Raw genomic sequence first — 17,883 nt, 5'->3', positions numbered from 1 at the left:
ATAAAGCCCACTTCACTTTTAAGTATGGTATGTCATTTACTTTGAGAAAAACATGATACAGATATCTGACACATTCATCACCTAGAAATGGAAAATGACTAAGCCACTATGTTTTGTTCGTGAGAATAATACTTCCTTTCTATAACATCGGTTGAAATTATGGGCACCCACACAACATTTTAAAGAGGTACCCTTTACCTTTACTTTTGGCCATTCACTACTCGCAAAAACAAACAGCTCTTTAACAGAGGCTATTTGGGCAGTATCTACACCTGCACTTCCTTTCAAATACAGCAAATGACCGACAGAATTAGAAGCTATGGGCTCTTGTTCTAAGCATGAGCTATACAAATAAATGCTGATGGGATCTGTACCAACACCCACAAAGGCTGTTAAAACAGTCAATACACAACGCACTCAAAATGCCTAGGTTGTACTCGCAAACTGTAAGCCTGAAGCATAGTTTTTCCTTAAGAGCAAGTCTTGAAAAGCACATTTAAACACTCTAAGAAGTCACAATACTAAGATCTAATAATCTCTGAGATATACATGTATACAGTGCCATACTAATCAAGCCAAGGTCACAGAGTCTGGCCTCTGTGTTCCGTATGGCTTTGCAATCTTCTACAGCTTCAAATCCATTACCTCTGCAAACACACGCCACTGGATACAAATGAATCTGGAGACCAGCGTGTGGCTAAATCCATGCAAATCCATCACCATTAATGGGAAAAACAATTAAACACCCAACCCACAGGGGATCGAAAATGTCATCTTCAAACAGCAAGCCTAGCTAGATTTGCAAAGATTAAATTCCTGAAGACAGTCATAAAATCAGAATTTTTTTAGGAAAAAGATACATATCTTATCTGAGTGGAGAAGGGTCAAAAAGGTGTGTGGGCAAGTGGCCAAGAACTTGATTTCATCGTCTCTAAATGTACCTCCAAAGTCTCTTGTCACCATGATGCCAAAATCTTGCTCATGAAACTGTTCTCTGTACACTTTATTTCAATATCCATAGATTATGTGACAGCACAGAGCCAAAAACCAAGTAACAGAATGCAATAGCAGTAGCAAAAGAGAAGGTCCATTTGCTAGTTAAATAGCACCCTATCTTCCTTTATTAATAAACCATTTGAAATTTCCTCTCTCCAAGAGCAATTTTGTGATGAAAATACAAGGGTGTGCATCTGTGTTTATTTGCATAACCTAAAAACAAAACAAATTTGGATGTATTTAGTAAACAAATTTTGAAAGGATTATGGTGATGTACTGTTAATGAATGTAGGGCATACAATTTCATAATTATTACAATGATTAAATTTAATGGCATGTATGTGTGTACAGGCACACATGCAATCCCTTTGCCACAGAAGAGTCCAGAGAACATGTACCAGTTTCTTTCTGTTTCGTCAGGAAAAAGTACATGGCTATAAAGATAAAATAGCTGAGTATGAGACTGTGTAAGTTCCAACTAGATTTAAGACTCCCTCCCTTCAGAAATCTTTGAGACATCAAGTATTATCAATATTTATGTTCAGGTGACCTTTATTAAGTGACTATCATATTTAAGTCTCTCCCTGAGATGTGTTATCAACAAATTAATCATTTAAAAGTCCATTTATAACATCATTTTTTAATTTCTAAGGTTTAAGATGAGAAAGTAAAATCTCAGATTATCCGGAACCCCAGAAACAAATCATTCCAGAGAACTGAGCATTCTAAGAATTTAGCAGTCGATCCTTTTTCCTGATGGTTTAAGGTCATCAGTTTGCACATCAATTATTGCACTCTGCTCTATTAGACAGTGACACCCTTATGGATGGTTTGGGTGCCATTTACCAATCAGGTTGGCCAGTCCCAGTCTGCTATGCTTTTTAAGATTGTGTATATTATAGATTTCCTGTTTCTTCCTCTAAAGGCAAGTTGTCAGCTGTCATTTCTCATTGCTCACAGTATGTTTCCTTTTCTATCCCTTCTAATTTGCTGCTATTAATCTGCTGCAGGGTTAGAAACCAGACTACCAAATGGAATGGAATTGCACGTAAAGTAAGAACAAATATGTGCTGTCTTAATACACACAGAGCTCTGCTAGGAGTAAAAATCAGGAGCCCGCATTTTGCAGCATCTATTTTAGCTGCCCAAACATCCTTTTGTGACAGAGTTCCAGTTTCTTAGTTGATGCAGTACACTTTTAAATAGATGATCTTGCTATAATTGGTAGAGAGACATTACCTGAAGTGATGGCAGTGCAACTCCATGTTAAATACTTTCAGAAATAAGTATACAATTAAAAGTCTTAGTTCAACCCACAACAGCATAAACATAAAGTGTCAAATCAAAATGAATGGGTTTACTGAGCTGTATAAAATAATGTATTTCAAACTTGATGTGGGGGAAATATACTTATATAATTTAAACAGAGATCTATTGATTAAATGATGTATTACCCTTAGCAATAGCTAAACCAGTCTAAGAATATTCTAACAAACCATAATTAATAATTTATTAAGAAGAAATTAAAGTCTATTTCTAAAAGCATTTCAGTTTTGTTAATTTGCCTCTCATATCCAGTTTTAAGATGTAAGCTACTCATTACAAAGCATCACAAAGGTGCTTTAACTGAGTCCAAATGACTTAAATAAGATAGTGTATATTTTTTCAGTGATTTTAAATGATACTGCTCATAATATTGCTGTATTGGGAAGTTTTATATGGGTAAAAACATTTTAGAAAAGAATGATGAAAAATTTTAAATACATTTAGGATATAAAAAGAATAGTGCCTAGCCATTTATTTGGTACAACTTTAAAAATAATTTTTTGTCAAGCAGCTAGGGGTGATCATCCCTGATAATTAAAAATGTTAAGAAAATATGACTTCTTGTCTTACATTTTACAATTTTAACAGTTAAAAGCTATTTATGAGGCTCAGAGTCCCTGTGTACATAGAACTACAATTAATTGGAATTGATTACAAGAGATGAAACCCATTTGCTATCTCTGCATCAAGGGGCCTCAATTCTGGGTTTTCAGAGCCTCATATATTTATCATTTCCTTCCTAATTTATATTTTAACAGGTTATTTCCAAAGTCAAATTGATATTTAATTATTAACCTGATAATTACTGTAGAAAAATATTTTAAGGGACATCAATACCCAGATACACAAATGGTTTTCTTTCTTACTATGATTAAACTTGTGTTTTAACAATCCAGCTTTATAAATCTTAGTTTTGAATACAGAGCTTTTCTCAGCAGTCTGCCCTTCATCTCTGAAACTATTTAACATCAAAGCATTGCAGGGCATATTCACTTTTTTGGTGGTCAGCTATTCTTTTTGTTTCAGCTACAAGTAGTTCATTCACCTTGCCTGAGCTGTGGAATTCATCATAAGGGTATCAGATTGCTTTTTTTTCAAACTTCAGTCCTCCTCTAGAAGATACAGCTACTCTTCTTTACATGAGGTAGAAGAGAACTCACTATTTGGGTTCTTCCTACAAAAAAATGGAAAGATTTCCTCATGAGATGTTTTCTTCCAACCAAAGACATTTTAATTATTTTACTTGGAGTTAAAATAACTTGATTATTCCATATAATATTTGCAAGGTGCTTTTTTTCTTCAAACGTCAGCTGGAAAGGGATTGTAAACCATTGCTAATTGCTGATCAATAAAGCTTAGTCTCATAGAAGGCTACAGTTGAAAAGGGCTTTAGATGGCATCCTGTCTGGGCATGCCAAATATCTTTCCCTACTAAGATATAGATCATACCACTAATTCCTACTGAACTTGAATGTGGTCTCAGCATCCCACTAACCCAGAATTCCTGACATTTACCACTAATCAGTTGGCATAAAAACAAATCCATTGGTATTACCTCCCCTGAAGAGCCCAGACCTTTATTTCTGAGATGGCATAACTGAACCTAGAGAAACCAAGCAATTGTTTCACACCTGGGGGACTAGTAAGAGGTAGAGCCAGAACTTAAACCCAGATGTATTAGTTAGGGTTCTCTAGAGAAACAGAATCAAGAGGGAACACTTGCAAATATAAAATTTATGAAAGTGTCTCACGTGACCGTAGGAACGCAGAATCCAAAATCCACAGGGCAGGCTGCGAAGCCGATGACTCCAATGGATGGCCTGAATGAACTCCACAGGAGAGGCTCACCAGCCAAAGCAGGAATGGCACCTGTCTCCTCTGAGTCCTCCTTAAAAGGCTTCCCATGATTGCATTTAGCATCACTAATTGCAGAAGACACTCCCCTTTGGCTGATTACAAATGGAATCAGCTGTGGATGTAGCTGACGTGCTCATGACCTAATCCTATGAAATGTCCTCATTGCAACAGACAGGCCAGTGCTTGCCCAATCAGATGAACAGGTACCACAATTTGGCCAAGTTGACACCTGTCCCTAACCATGACACCAGGTCACCAGGTATTTTGCTGATTATAAAACATAAGTTAATACATTTGGTGATTATATATTCTATTATGACATCCCACTACAGTAAACTTATGTTGCATAGCATCTTAATTTTCTTAATTATCCTTCAGAATTTAATAGATAGCCAGGCCAAGTTCACTCTATTATTTCATAAAGTTATCTGATTTACCCAGCCCTGTTGGAAGACATGAGTAGACAATCACAATTTCAAACAAATTAGTGTTTAAGGAAAGAAACAAACCTGAAATTCAGAAGAGAAAACATTTCAGTTCTCATAGCCAGAGCCTGAAAGGAGACACTCACATCCCTCTTAAGTGGTCTTTTGCAGTCCTAGAACTTTGTGATACTTCTCCTGATTTTGCCACCTTTCAGAGGCAAAGAAGAATATGTATTTTTAGCCCTAGGGCACTTCCTGCTCTTCTCCAACCAATGGAGACAAGAGACACTTCTGTCTTCGACCATATTGTCCTTCCACTGTCAGCAAGCCAAAGAGGAGCCTCTTGTACCATAGTAGAAAAGAATTCTGTCAAGTTATTCAGTGTACATATCACTGCATTCCCATGAGTGCCAGATTAAAATTTAAGTGTAAAGTAATCAGGAAATTGGGACATGATCATTTTGACTAAGTTCCTCAGGGAAAAAAAGCAATGAAAATCTAGCAGTAAACTTAAGGGAAAGGCATCTTAGAACCGGAGTTACCCTAAGTTAGGAAAATTTGAACCTGTTTATCTAAGAGAAATAGATATATGATTAATGTGAATTCTAATTATTTTTACATTTAAATTATTCCTGGGATAAATCTTAACTGCCTCCCCACCTAACGCATACACCAGAAAAAAAGAAGACATCCATATTTAGAGTGTTCTTATGATTTCTGCAATCATTTAAGGTGTGTCGATATAAAATGTTGTCAGATGTGTTGGTCTGACGCTAAAGTCAAGAATGGGGCTTTTATTAAAATAAAGCTACACAAAAAACACAATTGTCACAGTTATTGCTTTATAAATAAATGCTCATATAGTCATTGGTGCTATCTTGAAGAAATTGTCAAAAATAAATGACTGCGATTCAGGGCAAGAAAATCCTAAAGATTCCACCCTTTGATAACAGATTATATTTAAAATGGTCTTCCTATACAGGCTACTAGTATTTGTTATTATCATTATAAAAGTGATGAAACAATCCTTTTCATACAGTTGATGAAACTTACTACTCTCTGTATAAGATATTTTAATAATAGAAAATTATAATGATAGTATTTGAATAGGGTGAGGTGACTAGGAACGGAGAAGAATGGCAAGGCTGAGTTCAGGAGAATCTGAGGAAATCAGAGAATGTGATAAACTGAACTAGTTACTTCGGTAGATTCAAGATGTATTATATTTTGAGAATTACAAGTACCTCTCGGGTCCCAAGGAAAAAATCAGTTTGAGGTCCAATGAGAACAGGCATTTCCAAATAGCACCAAACAGGAAGAGATATCTCAATGAGATTTTAGGAGATGTTATGAAAGGGTCTTGGAATAGTGTATTTCACTAAAAATAGCACCATAATAGATGACTAAGTTGGGCTTAATAAGTGATTAGAAGATACTCTTCTGGCAAAGCAAAAGGGAACAAGAGGGACATGCCCAAAGGGAGGACAGAGTTATAGATTTTAAAGTGAAAGGGAAGAAACTAAAGAAAAGGGAAAGAATGGCTGCAATTCAGTTAAAAATGATGTGAAATCCAGAGAAGAGTCTTTGGGGATCTTAAGTGGGGCAAAAGAGCCCAGGCAGGTTCCAAGCCTTTCAGAGATGGCCAACAAGAAGTACAGTGTGGACTGCAATAGTGAAGGCCACCTGGGACTTGTTACTAAAAAGAAAATTAGAAACCAGGAAGGGGGGACATGCTAAAGAAGCTAAAGCCCCTCAGCTTGATTGAGCAAGCAGCCACATAAGTTTAATAATGGGTGATTTCCATGAAGGAACCAGAGGGACTCTCCTGGGAATAACTAAGGAAAGTGGGAACTTTGAGAAAAGGACTGTGAGCCCTGGAATAAGTGTATATAGTGCCTTTTAGAACACACTGCTATGATCATTTCATGGGAAGTTATAGTTATAAATTTCTAAGTTTCTGTACAGATGTTAGCAATAGAAATTTCTGAAAAATGAAATTGTGTTTGTGGGTGTGTCTCAGAGACAGAGGGGTAGGGGAGATGTTGAGAACCTTTGTTCTACTATGAAACGCATGTGGGAGCAGAAGGTTACAGTTGAGTAATAATTTGGTGCCAGCAGGAAGAAACTTAGCAACCCCCAACCTCAGGGATCTAGAAGAAGATGAGGTAAGATAGGACTCACTCCTACAACTAGCTTTGAGATTTTATCTGGCAGTAAGGCTATTTTATCATATATAATTACTGTTTGGTTTTTTTTTTAATATCGTTGAAATATGATTATCTTTACAGACATGTTGGTTGACCCAAAGTTATAAAAACCAGACTGCTATTCTATTGTCTGTGAACCACACAGAGCCAATATTGGGGATGGGGAAGCTCTTAAATCCAAATAAGCAAGAAAAATTAAGTGAGAGTTCATGATGGTTAACTGACATTTTGAAAACAACTAATATTTTGACTAAGTCATTTTTCTCCACAGTGAAATGTAGTCTGTCAAATGTCCTGCCATACTTCTGATGGACACATTTACAGAGAATAAAGAAAAATTTAGAAGGAACAATCAATCATTCAAGGGTCAGGTCATCTTTCCAAAAGAAAATAAGTGACAACTAATTATTTTGTGATAAAGCATATAAAGAAAAATCATCCAAAATTAGCCAAAATATTTTACAACCATCCATCTAAGGTCTTTGAAAAATGGTATATGTTAAATGTACTTCTTAGTGTTTTTCAGTATTTTAAATGAATTGTTAAAATAACCACACTGGAACAATGTTTATAAGTGGCAAGCTGGTGACTAGATAAGGGGCAACGATAGGTTAAAAGCACAGGAATTATTTTCCGTTAAAAAGGCAAAGCCACAGTTAAAGAACAAAACTTAGAAAATAACTGATTAAGAATACAGAGGATCAAATATTCTAGAAAATGAGGAAAACAAAATTTGATTTTTTCAGATTGAGTTATCAAACACACATACACACACACCACAAAAACACACTCAACTGAAAAAGCAAAAGGAATATCAGAAGTGGGCATTAGTTCAATCCCCAAAAGGGATTTAGATTTACAACCTAAACTCACCATCTTTCTTCCCAGCAGCCATTTTTCTGCTGATAATAAAACTGTTGGCCTGTTTGGTCTTCCAGTTAACTGTTCCATTTATGTCATCAGCACAGCTTAATAAAAAAGCTTTTCAGAATAAAACAAATGCATAAAAAAATGAAATTATGTCAGATTAAAAATGACTATCACAGATCACCTACTGCTAACTGGGATCAGATTCCTTCCAGCCCAGCTAGCTGTTTGGTTCCATTCAACAAATATTTATTGCATGTCCACAAAAGAATGTATGGGGATATGAGATAAGTGAGACACAGTTCCTACCCCCCAAGGAACTTACAATACATAGGGGTCAAAAATTAATGTACAGAAATATATATGTGTGTGTATGGTGTATGTATGGGTGTGTACACACACACACACACACACACACACACACACACACACACACATATATATATATATATATATATATATATATATGATGGCAGAAAGCATAAGTGATACAGGAATATAGCAGCGGAAACATTTACCTCTGGCTAGAAATGCTGTGGTAAATTTAAAGTATCTTTGAAATTTGCATTGAATTTTGGAAACATTACTCTGCTGGTAATTAATAGGATGGAGTCAGGTCATATATCAGGCACTAAAGTCAAAGGAAAAGAAATGTAGGGCCATTACAAGTTACCATGAAGGTAAAACTGATAATATTTTTCGAATTGCTAGACGTTGGGCCAAAGGGAGAATCAATGATGGCTTTGCATTTTAGATCCAGAATGACACAGAACAGTGATACATTAGGAATCCCAGAATAGGAGCCAGTCTCAGGAGAAAGATGAATTTAATTTGGGATTTGTTAAATTTGGGATTCCAGTTAGATGTCCAGGTGAAACCATCTAGGAGGAAGATGGGAATAGAGCTCTGATTCATAAAAAGAAAGCAGTAGGGCTTCAGATGTTGATTTGAAATTCAACTCTAGGGAACTGACTATGGAAGTCAAAGCCATAAAGATACCATGCCCCAGGTAATATATACACAGGTCCCATTTAAAAAACATTCATGCTCTTGATCCGTTCACCTATTTTGTTTCTCAGCATCCAAACTACCACTCTTACTGCTTACTCTTCCATTTTTCATCCTTACCTTTCAGATTATTTGGTATCATTTTTCTGAAGACAACATTGGCTTTCCCCATAGCATTCTCACTTCCTCTGGCTATCTCAGGTAAGTTTTCTCGGGGTTCACCTCAGCCCAAGAGTCCCCAAGGGTCTACCTCAACAGGAGGCCCCAAAAGACTTGCCCTGGGACATGGAGTGAAATATAGCATGACGAATGCACACAAAAAAATAGAAGGAACAGCAAAACCAGAAGAACATGCTATTAACATGTTTAGATAGCAAATGGAGAAGATGATGCAACAACAGAAGAAGAGCCAAGACAGAGAAGTTGGACAATTGAGACTAAAGTGTCACACAAGCCAACAGAAGAAAGAATATGATCAGCATCCTCACATCGCAAAAAAAGTCAAAGAGGTTGAAAACTTAGAAAAGACAACAAGACTTGAAAAGTGAGGAGTCACAGGTGACTCCTTTAAAGCTGAATTCAAATAAAATAGTGAAAGTAGAAGCCAGATTGCAAAAGGTCAGTGGTAGTCAACGTAGATGGAGCAAACGTAGATTACTCTTTCAAAAACACTGGCAATACAGGGAAGCAAAGATATAAAGTGCTAGATTAGTGAAGTGGAGAGAAGGGCTGGTTATTTTAGCATGGGGAAATAAATTTTGTTAAGCTCAGGGAAAAAGGGTAAGGAGAGAAAGGGAATGAAGACAAAGAAAAGAAGCATAACTGATGAGAGAGACACAATCTAAGAAAAAATAAAATGGGTTGGACCAAGTAAACATGAGTAAAGGAAAATGCTTAATGAATCAGAAAATAAGGCCAATAAAGACAGACACATTTGTTGGAGAACAGGAAATAAAGTTGAAAGAGCGCCACCTTCTTAATACATCAGAAATGAAAGATATATTCACTTCCTCTTCAAAGTGAATTTTCAGTATTATTTTAAATTTAAACTAAATTATGAGAAATACTAAGTTCCCTTCTAAAATATGAAAGGGAATTCAATTCAAATCACAGATTATTAAAAACGAACAAAACCTTAGGCTATTAATTCAGTGAGACCTGGAAGTGGAAATCAAAGACCCTAAGACCCCAAGCAAATTAGTTACTTAAATGGTATTCAATTTTTTTTAACCGTAAACTTAACTATAATAGTTTTATATCTTCTAAACTACCAATCCTTATGAATGATTCACGTAAATTGTTGACTCACTTAATAAAGGAAATTATGTACTTTAAAATACAGATGAAAAATACACAAGACATGTCCTAAACAGTTTAAACTATAATAGGATCAGAAATGTTAATAGCCCCCTGTGGCAAAATACCCCACCTGCAAGGTTTTCCTGATCAGCTGGGTTCCAAAGGAAATAGGCCAGTTGCATAAAAACCACCTGGCAGCTAACATCCTCCCAAAATCAATAAGACGAAAATGTTAAAAAGCATATTCACAGCTCCACTATAGACTCTGATTAGATGGTATACACAATTTCATCAGGTGATTTTCATGCACAACTATGAACTCTAGATAACTGAGAGCGGACCTACAGAACCCAAGGGAATCAGCCGAGTCAGTCTGTATGCACCAAATGTAGACCTGACTTTAGACCTGAATATCCCACCCATCCCCAACCCCAGCTGGCCTGCAGATGCAGCCAATCTGCAAGAACATGCGGGTTACTGCTGGACAATGGGAAATCTCAACCCAGAAAGACAGAAGCAAGTGGACAAATTCTTCTCTACAACCTTCCAAAGAACAATGCATACATAGACCTGACAAGCAATGTTGAAATTTAAATGCATAATAACATCACCTGGTCCAGTGCAGGTGCTTTCAGGTACACTGTCTAGTCCAACTCTTACAAAACCACCTGAATCTATCAACACATCTGAAGATTACAGAGGCTTAATCTTAGAGCAGAATGGAGTGAATCCTGCAGGCAAGCAAACATTCTAGAATTCTCCCCTTCTCCATGAACTGAGCAGTTACCATAAAGAATGGTCTGAGTGTTCAGACAGCACCTTTTTGTTCCTGCCTTTATTCTAATTCAGTGGTTCTTAGACAATGGTGTTCATAAGAATTATTGTTCAGAGTTACGTACATAAAATTACACATTCTGTACTTTATAGATGATTTAAACGATTTGCTAAAACAACTTTAAGCCTCTGGGATTTTTACCTTACGTTGTGGCTTTTAGAACCTCACTAACCCTGGTGTAAGATTTAATGCACTGTTCACTCTTCCCCAGGGCACCAATAACAAGGCTCGTACTTCCTAGGTCCAGTAAAAGAACAGTCTAGCTGGCTTCACAGGTACTGTTCTATGTTAAAGCCAGCATTGTTTTTCAGCACATTCATTTTTTGAGAATTTATATTTGTATAGCTGAAGTCCTGCTTTGACCAAATACTTGCAAGGCAGAAGACTGTTCTCAAATGATTAAATAAATAAACAGGCATCTTTTTGTGGCTTACTCGCCAGGCAACATCACTAAAGCCAAGTGGCAATGCCACGGATGACGTGGTTGCTTAAACCGTCAAGTCCCACTTCTTCAGGGAAAAATCTCAATAACATGGAAATAACTATTTGCTTTTAATTGTGTGTCCAAGTTCACAGATCCACTCGATCAACTTCTTGTATAGGAAATCATCCTACTCTGTACACTGGCAAGTACAGAATACTCATGGCGAATAAGTTAGTATTTCAGAGTTTGATTTTCTTTCTGTAAGAAGAATTTCCTTAGTTAATGGGAAAATATGTCTCAATATTAAAAATATTTGTTATATACACACAAGTTTTCAAGAATAAATATAATGTATAGAAAACCATCAATCTGTATAGATTGGTTCTTGGACCTTTTCTGAAGCGTACCATCCTCAGAAGTTATGAAAAGAAGAGACCTCCATTGTGCTCACCAGGTTCATGATACTCTCTCCTACTTGTAAACCTGGATGTGAGTTTAGCTCTAATTCATAAAAACAAAAGCAAAGAATAACATGCACACTGGATGCACGCAGCCCAAATGAAGAAGAAATTCACACAATTAGCCTGCATGTCACAGTACAGAATCTAGGCACCTCCTCAATGTCACTGTCCCCCCAAAGTCATCAAAGCCATCAAAGCCTGAATGAATCCAAAGGAGGCTGGCATGCCCTCAGAGTCCCTAGAAACCACACAATATTTAAAGTTTGTCTTAAGATTTCGTGATTCATTTTCAGTCTCGTAGCAGCACAATTACATTTCATCTGGCCAGGGGCTGACACTCTCTGAAGAGACATTACTCTTTCTCAAACCTGAATAATTTACTGACTGGAGGAGGAGGAGGAGTTTGCTATTTAATAAACGCAATTGAAAGCTGTGAATAGTGACTGATTGCTGATGAGCTAATCAGAACGTCAAGGGATAGAAATAATAAATAATAACTTACTCAGACATCACTGTCCAAATAAACAGCAGGATACGCCAAATGAAATGTAATCTGATTAACATACTCACCTTAGAACCAAACTACCATATCTTTCTCCGTCCACTCTCTCACGTGTCTCTTTGTATTTAACTCAAAGGGGACGCCGACTGTCTTCAGAAGCTGGATATATTGCTCATCTCACCCACATCTCCTTGCTTCTTTCAAACATCCCCCACCATATTCCTACTTTAACATCTACATTTTTCTCTTCCCTTCCTTATTGCTTTGCAACTCTTCTTAATACTTTTAAAATTCTTCTTATATTAAAAATCATTTTCATATTTTTCTTCCTTTAAAAATGTTAGTTAACCCTTACTTCCTATGGTTAGCTACAAAGTGCTGAGTTTTATATATATACATATATATATATATATATAAACTATTAACTATTGCACATATTAACTACTTTAATCCTTAGGTCAACTGTGTGAAGTAGGTATAATTAGTTCCATTCTATAATGAGGATATGAATCCTTAGGAAATTAAGTAACTTATCCCAAGCTATTCATTTAGTAAAGGACAGAGTTAGATTTTGAACTTATTTCCTGGCTGACTGCAAAGTCTTTGTCATCCACATGTCAATACTGCTCATAAACAGTTAGTGGGAAAAAAATTTGTAAACTATAGGATTATGTTATTTGAAATAATATTGGGTCTCCAACTTATTTTTCTTTCTAGGAAAAATTAGGTTCTCCTGACCTCTGGAAAGAGACAATGCCCTTGGAAATTAATCCCATGCGTTACATGCACAAGAAAAGGGATTCCTTAAAAGAGGAAAACTATAAGTTAGTCAGACCCAGTGGGGGAAAAGAAAAGGCTTTGCTGAAGAGAACTGACTGTTCCAACCTCTGAAGGGAGTCAGGAAAAGAAATTCCTAGGACAAGTGTAACAGCAAGGCTTTAAAACACTGACACCAGCATAAACACTGCCTTGTTAAAACAGAAGAGGCTGGCAGAGCAGAAAGTAGTAATTATTTAATATATTTAAAAATGATTAAAATTTTATCATTTTAGCATAAACTAAGTGAGACAGGAGAGACTTCAGAGTGAAATAAAATTGGAGTACAGAAGGGCACTGTTTACTATCAAAGCTTCTGGAGAGAGACTGAGTTCAAATCCCAGTTTTGTCTCTAGGGCCAGTTATTCCGTGTCTCAGTTTCCTCATCTATTAGGGAATAATAGTAGCCACTTCATAGAGACATTGTGAGTATTAAATGAGATAATATACTTAAACCCTTAGAAGAGGGCTTAGCACCTAATGAAGTCCTCAAAAAAAGGTGAGCTATTACACTTAAGCTGCAACAAATTTGAAGGAAATTTTGGATTTCTTTAAATGTGATTTTTTGAGGGCAACTTGTTGCCACTATAGCTGGCATTAGGTAATATGGCTTTTTTCACACTAATGGCACATATGAAAAACTGATATTTCTACGGCAAAGTGGAATAAACACTGGAAGCTGCTCAAGACAGGGCAATAGCCAGGGGTTCCAACCTTCACAACACATGGCCTTCCTGAAGGCAAAACAGATGACATCTTAGCAAACCCGTATACCACCCCCAGCCCTATACCAAGACACAGGAGTAGAAAGCTGCAGTTTAACCCTTTTGAGGAAAACCAGATGAGATGAGCTCTCAGGACTGAGAGCTATACTGATATTCGTATTCAGTCTGACCCTCATAAACTCTTAGGTATTTATTCTGAAGAAATAATGCAACAACAACAAAAATTGTCATGTGTACAATATTCAACTTTGCATTATTTAAAATATCAAAATTGGAGAGAATTATATATCTAATAAGAGAAGTGTCAATTTGACTGAAAAGTTACTAAAGAAGAGAGGGTTGCTCACTTCTCTTGGGAGTCTGTGCTCCTTTTGCTCAAATAGCCCAACCAAGGCATACACTGAAAAGATAAGTTTGGGTTTCCACTGCCTGGATACCATACTATCTATTTTTGCTCTATCTCAGAAAATACTGGGTGAATAAGGACTACCAATGGGACCCTTAACAAAAAGATATATAATATGCACCATTACAGTTTTAATGTCCTCATCAGCAAAATGTGGAATTGTTTTGAAATTAACAAAATTAGTGAAAAGCAGCACACAAAATATCATGTTGACTGTGAAATCTAGAGTAATAGTGCAATCTAGTGGAAAAAGCTTAAAAGGCAAAGCATAAAAGCTATTGGGTTAGAGAAATGAAACTGTAGGAAATATTTCCTTTCAAAATAAAAAATTTAAATGCTTACAAGATCTTTCCAATTAAGAAAACTTTGAAAGAGAAATACTCTCACACTAGGTATTTATTTTAAATTGTTATTGATTTTCTTTATTATAACAAATAGTCTATCCAGGAAGATGTAAAACATGTTTTCTCTCACCTCCCTATGACAATCCCTCTAAACATCACTCTCAAGGGTGACTGTCTCCTAATAGTTTTGCATCTTTCCAAATTCCATGCATACACAAACATACATTTATACACAAATGCACATAAACATACAATGCCATGATCTCTTTTTATATAAAAGGATCACATTGTTTTCGGTTAACATATATCTTGGCTATTTTTACATGACACCATATTTTAAGGTTGCATCGCTTTCTGTTGAGTAGTTTAGTCACAATTTATTCATCATCACCTCAAATTCTGCCTGTCCAAAGTGGTACTAATGACACTTCCCTTAAAATCTGGTTCTCTTCTAACATGCCTTATCTGCGTAAATGTCAGCACTATTCATCTGTGTGCAGCACTTGACAGAAATCTAGAAATCATCTTTGGCATCTCCTCTCTCCAACTTTTACCCCAAATTCAGTCCAATACCAACTCCTGTTGATATTTACCTTTCAAAATGTTCCTCTGATCTTTACTACCCCGCCAACAGCCTAGCTTGGGACACCGTCATCTCTACCCAAGATAATTAAACTAACCTTCTAACAACCGGTCAGGAGCATCTACTTGGAATCCTCCAACCCTTCATTCACAAGCAGCTAAAATGTTCCTTTTGAAATGCAAATCTGATTTCTTCCTGCCTAAACCCCTTCAATGACTTCCTATTTATTTTAGGATAGAGATTAAACCCTTTAAGGTGGTGTACAGATTTTGCTCCTGCAAAATTTGCTCCTTGACCTCCTCTCTAGACTAATTTCACCTCATGTTCCCCCTTCACTCTCTGCTCAAAGCTCGCCAGACTTCTTCCAGTGCCTCCTATATGCCTTGCTCCATCGTGCCCCAGGGTCTCTACACAAGCTTTTCCCTTTACCTCAAATATACCTTTTTCTACCCCTAGCTAACACTTACTCATTCTTCAACCTGAGTTACGTCCTTAGAGAAACTTTTCTTAACCTACCTGTTTGGCAAAATCCCCTAAGTAGTTCTCCAATAATGTTTTATAGTACTTCTCATAGTTTTAAGGGTGTGTGATTATTTGACTAATCCTTGTCAACCCCACTAGTGTAAAAGTTCCATGATTGCTGGGACCGTGTGTTCCCAGCATCTAACAGAGGTCTCAAAACCAGTCAATACCCAATAAGTGAGTGAATAAAAAATTAGTAAAGATGAACACTATTTTTTCTAGTTTTTCATTATTACCATCAATACTACAACAAACATACCCGTATTTTTGAGCACTTTTACATCTGGTAGCTAAACCTCTAGAAGTAAAAAAGCTGGACAAAAACAGTGTACATTTCACATTTTGATAGGCACGTGTAGCAATCTGTTCTGTTTCCACTTTTGCAGTTCTGGTCTTTGATTACACAATGGAAAATGAAAGATGTTAAAGGAGCTTACATTGATTAACTCTTTCATAGCAGAGAAAAGCCAATGTCATTTTACTGCACAGCAAGAGACACTAGTTTGCTAAGGAGGAAAAACAACAAACCTTTTGGAACTAATTTTTTCTTTTCTTAAGCGTTTTAAAATAAAAGAACTATTTCTATGCCTACTGCTGAAGAAATAGGGAATTAAAATGTTATTTCACTTTAACTGCTATAGGAGAATTTACTGTGATCTCTTTTTTTTGAATTCTCCGTGAACTCCAAATTTCCACAATAAAGTAGGGACTAAGATAAATGAGTGACAAGGTAAAAATTGGAAATAATTTGCACCAGAGCTGCCTCACTCCTAAACATTTTTTAAATAAGTGATTTCATTTGTCAGTTAGATAGAAAGAATCTGCCTTCTATATCACAACAGATGCCGAGGTGATTCCAGCTGTACAGGACTTCTGAAGATCTATTCTAAAAACCTGATTAGCCTAAGGCAATTAAGGAGAAAGTGAAATGCGCTAAAAATGAGTGAGTTTTAGATAATATAATGCATTTAAACTGTTATTGCATAATTATGCCTTAGATAAAGATACAAAAAAAAATTAAAATTCTATCTGGGAGTGACCCAAGAACAAAACAGCACTTGAGCTTTTAGTAACAGAATAATGTTTTCAAGGACATAACATTGATAATCATGCCAGCAGCTAATGTTTTAAGGCTACCTATTTCCCAAGATAACTTATTTAAATTTTAATTTTTAAATACCATGGATTATTTACTCCCCAACCTCAGGAGCAGAAGCAAACACTGCATTCTAGGCATTGCAAAAAGCTGCCTGAGCATCAGGTGAGCCTTGGCGCCCAGAAGCTCCTGTACGAGCGTTCCTCTCTCGGAAGGAAGAGCTCAGCCAAGGAACGCATATGGCATCTTCAACAATCGGGATGCAAGCCTGCCACCAGTTGCCATGTGCGTTATTACAATCCCACAAACGTGCACAGAACTTTTATAAAAGATAGAGAAAGTGAGGAGGGAGAAAAACTTGTTGAGCATTAAACAATTACACTTTACATGGTCAGAATTAAAGTGACCGTATTTCTGACTACAATTTGAGCTCAGGAAAAAGTTGAGAGTGTAGGAAAACAGGCAGAAGTGAGAGAAGCAGGAAAAAGTTGATTAGATGACAACCACATTTTCTCTTCTTTCTTTCCGTGTCTCATCGAGGTCCCCTTAGTTTTCAAGGCTCTGGGGCATAACAATAGCTTCTGTGGAGCCCGAAGCCTACAGGTGATCACTCCTCAAAAGAGGGATCCTAGAGGGAAGCCGTACATAACCTGCAAATTAATTTTTGAGCAATTACACTTTCCAAATTAGATGAAGTAATCAAAATAAACAATCAGCGGGCAGATGGGTGAGGAAAGGAACATCTGCCCCAAGACATGCTGGAGACACTAAGAATGTGTCCCTGAAAGCTTTTGACTTGCTATTTAAAAGCTAAAAATTGTAATTTTAAGTAAAGCAGGGGGATACGTTACAAAAGGAAAGGAAAAAAACTGCAGAAGTGCGAATGGCCCCACTTTTTCCCCCAGTAAGGGGCAGCCGGGCTGTCCAGGGCCGGCAACCAGGGCCAACCTGCTTCCCCATCGCCCTGCCTTCTCCCAGCCCCCGTGCATCTAACTCTGCCTGAGAAGCCTGCTCTGCTCAGCGAGAAACACTAGGCGAGGAGGGACTCTGGAAGGCAAGTTAAGGCGAGGACACTTTACAGGAGAAAAAAAAAAATCTCGAAATTTCTTCTTAGATTTTCACATTTGAAATGGAATGGGACGGAGAGTGAGGATGTGTTGTGTTGCCTTTTGCAGCTATTTTCG

The 17,883-nt window shown here is 36.8% G+C and overlaps 1 protein-coding gene across 5 annotated transcripts in view; it reads right to left on the bottom strand.

Moving 5' to 3' along the window:
* The window catches only part of SGCE (sarcoglycan epsilon), an 82,023-nt gene that overhangs the window by 58,741 nt on the left and 5,399 nt on the right, over window positions 1-17,883 (bottom strand). For 3 of the 5 annotated variants that reach the window (XM_077123604.1, XM_077123630.1, XM_077123621.1), the window contains exon 2: window positions 7,685-7,792. The exons of the other annotated variants lie outside the window; for them this stretch is intronic. In XM_077123604.1, the coding sequence (XP_076979719.1) occupies window positions 7,685-7,792 (108 nt within the window). The remainder of the gene's footprint in view (window positions 1-7,684; window positions 7,793-17,883) is intronic. 5 annotated transcript variants of the gene reach the window in all.

Source organism: Tamandua tetradactyla, chromosome 1 (genome assembly GCF_023851605.1).
Source record: "Tamandua tetradactyla isolate mTamTet1 chromosome 1, mTamTet1.pri, whole genome shotgun sequence".
NCBI classification, from domain to species: Eukaryota; Metazoa; Chordata; class Mammalia; order Pilosa; family Myrmecophagidae; genus Tamandua; species Tamandua tetradactyla.
This window is presented reverse-complemented; position numbering and strand designations above follow the sequence as displayed.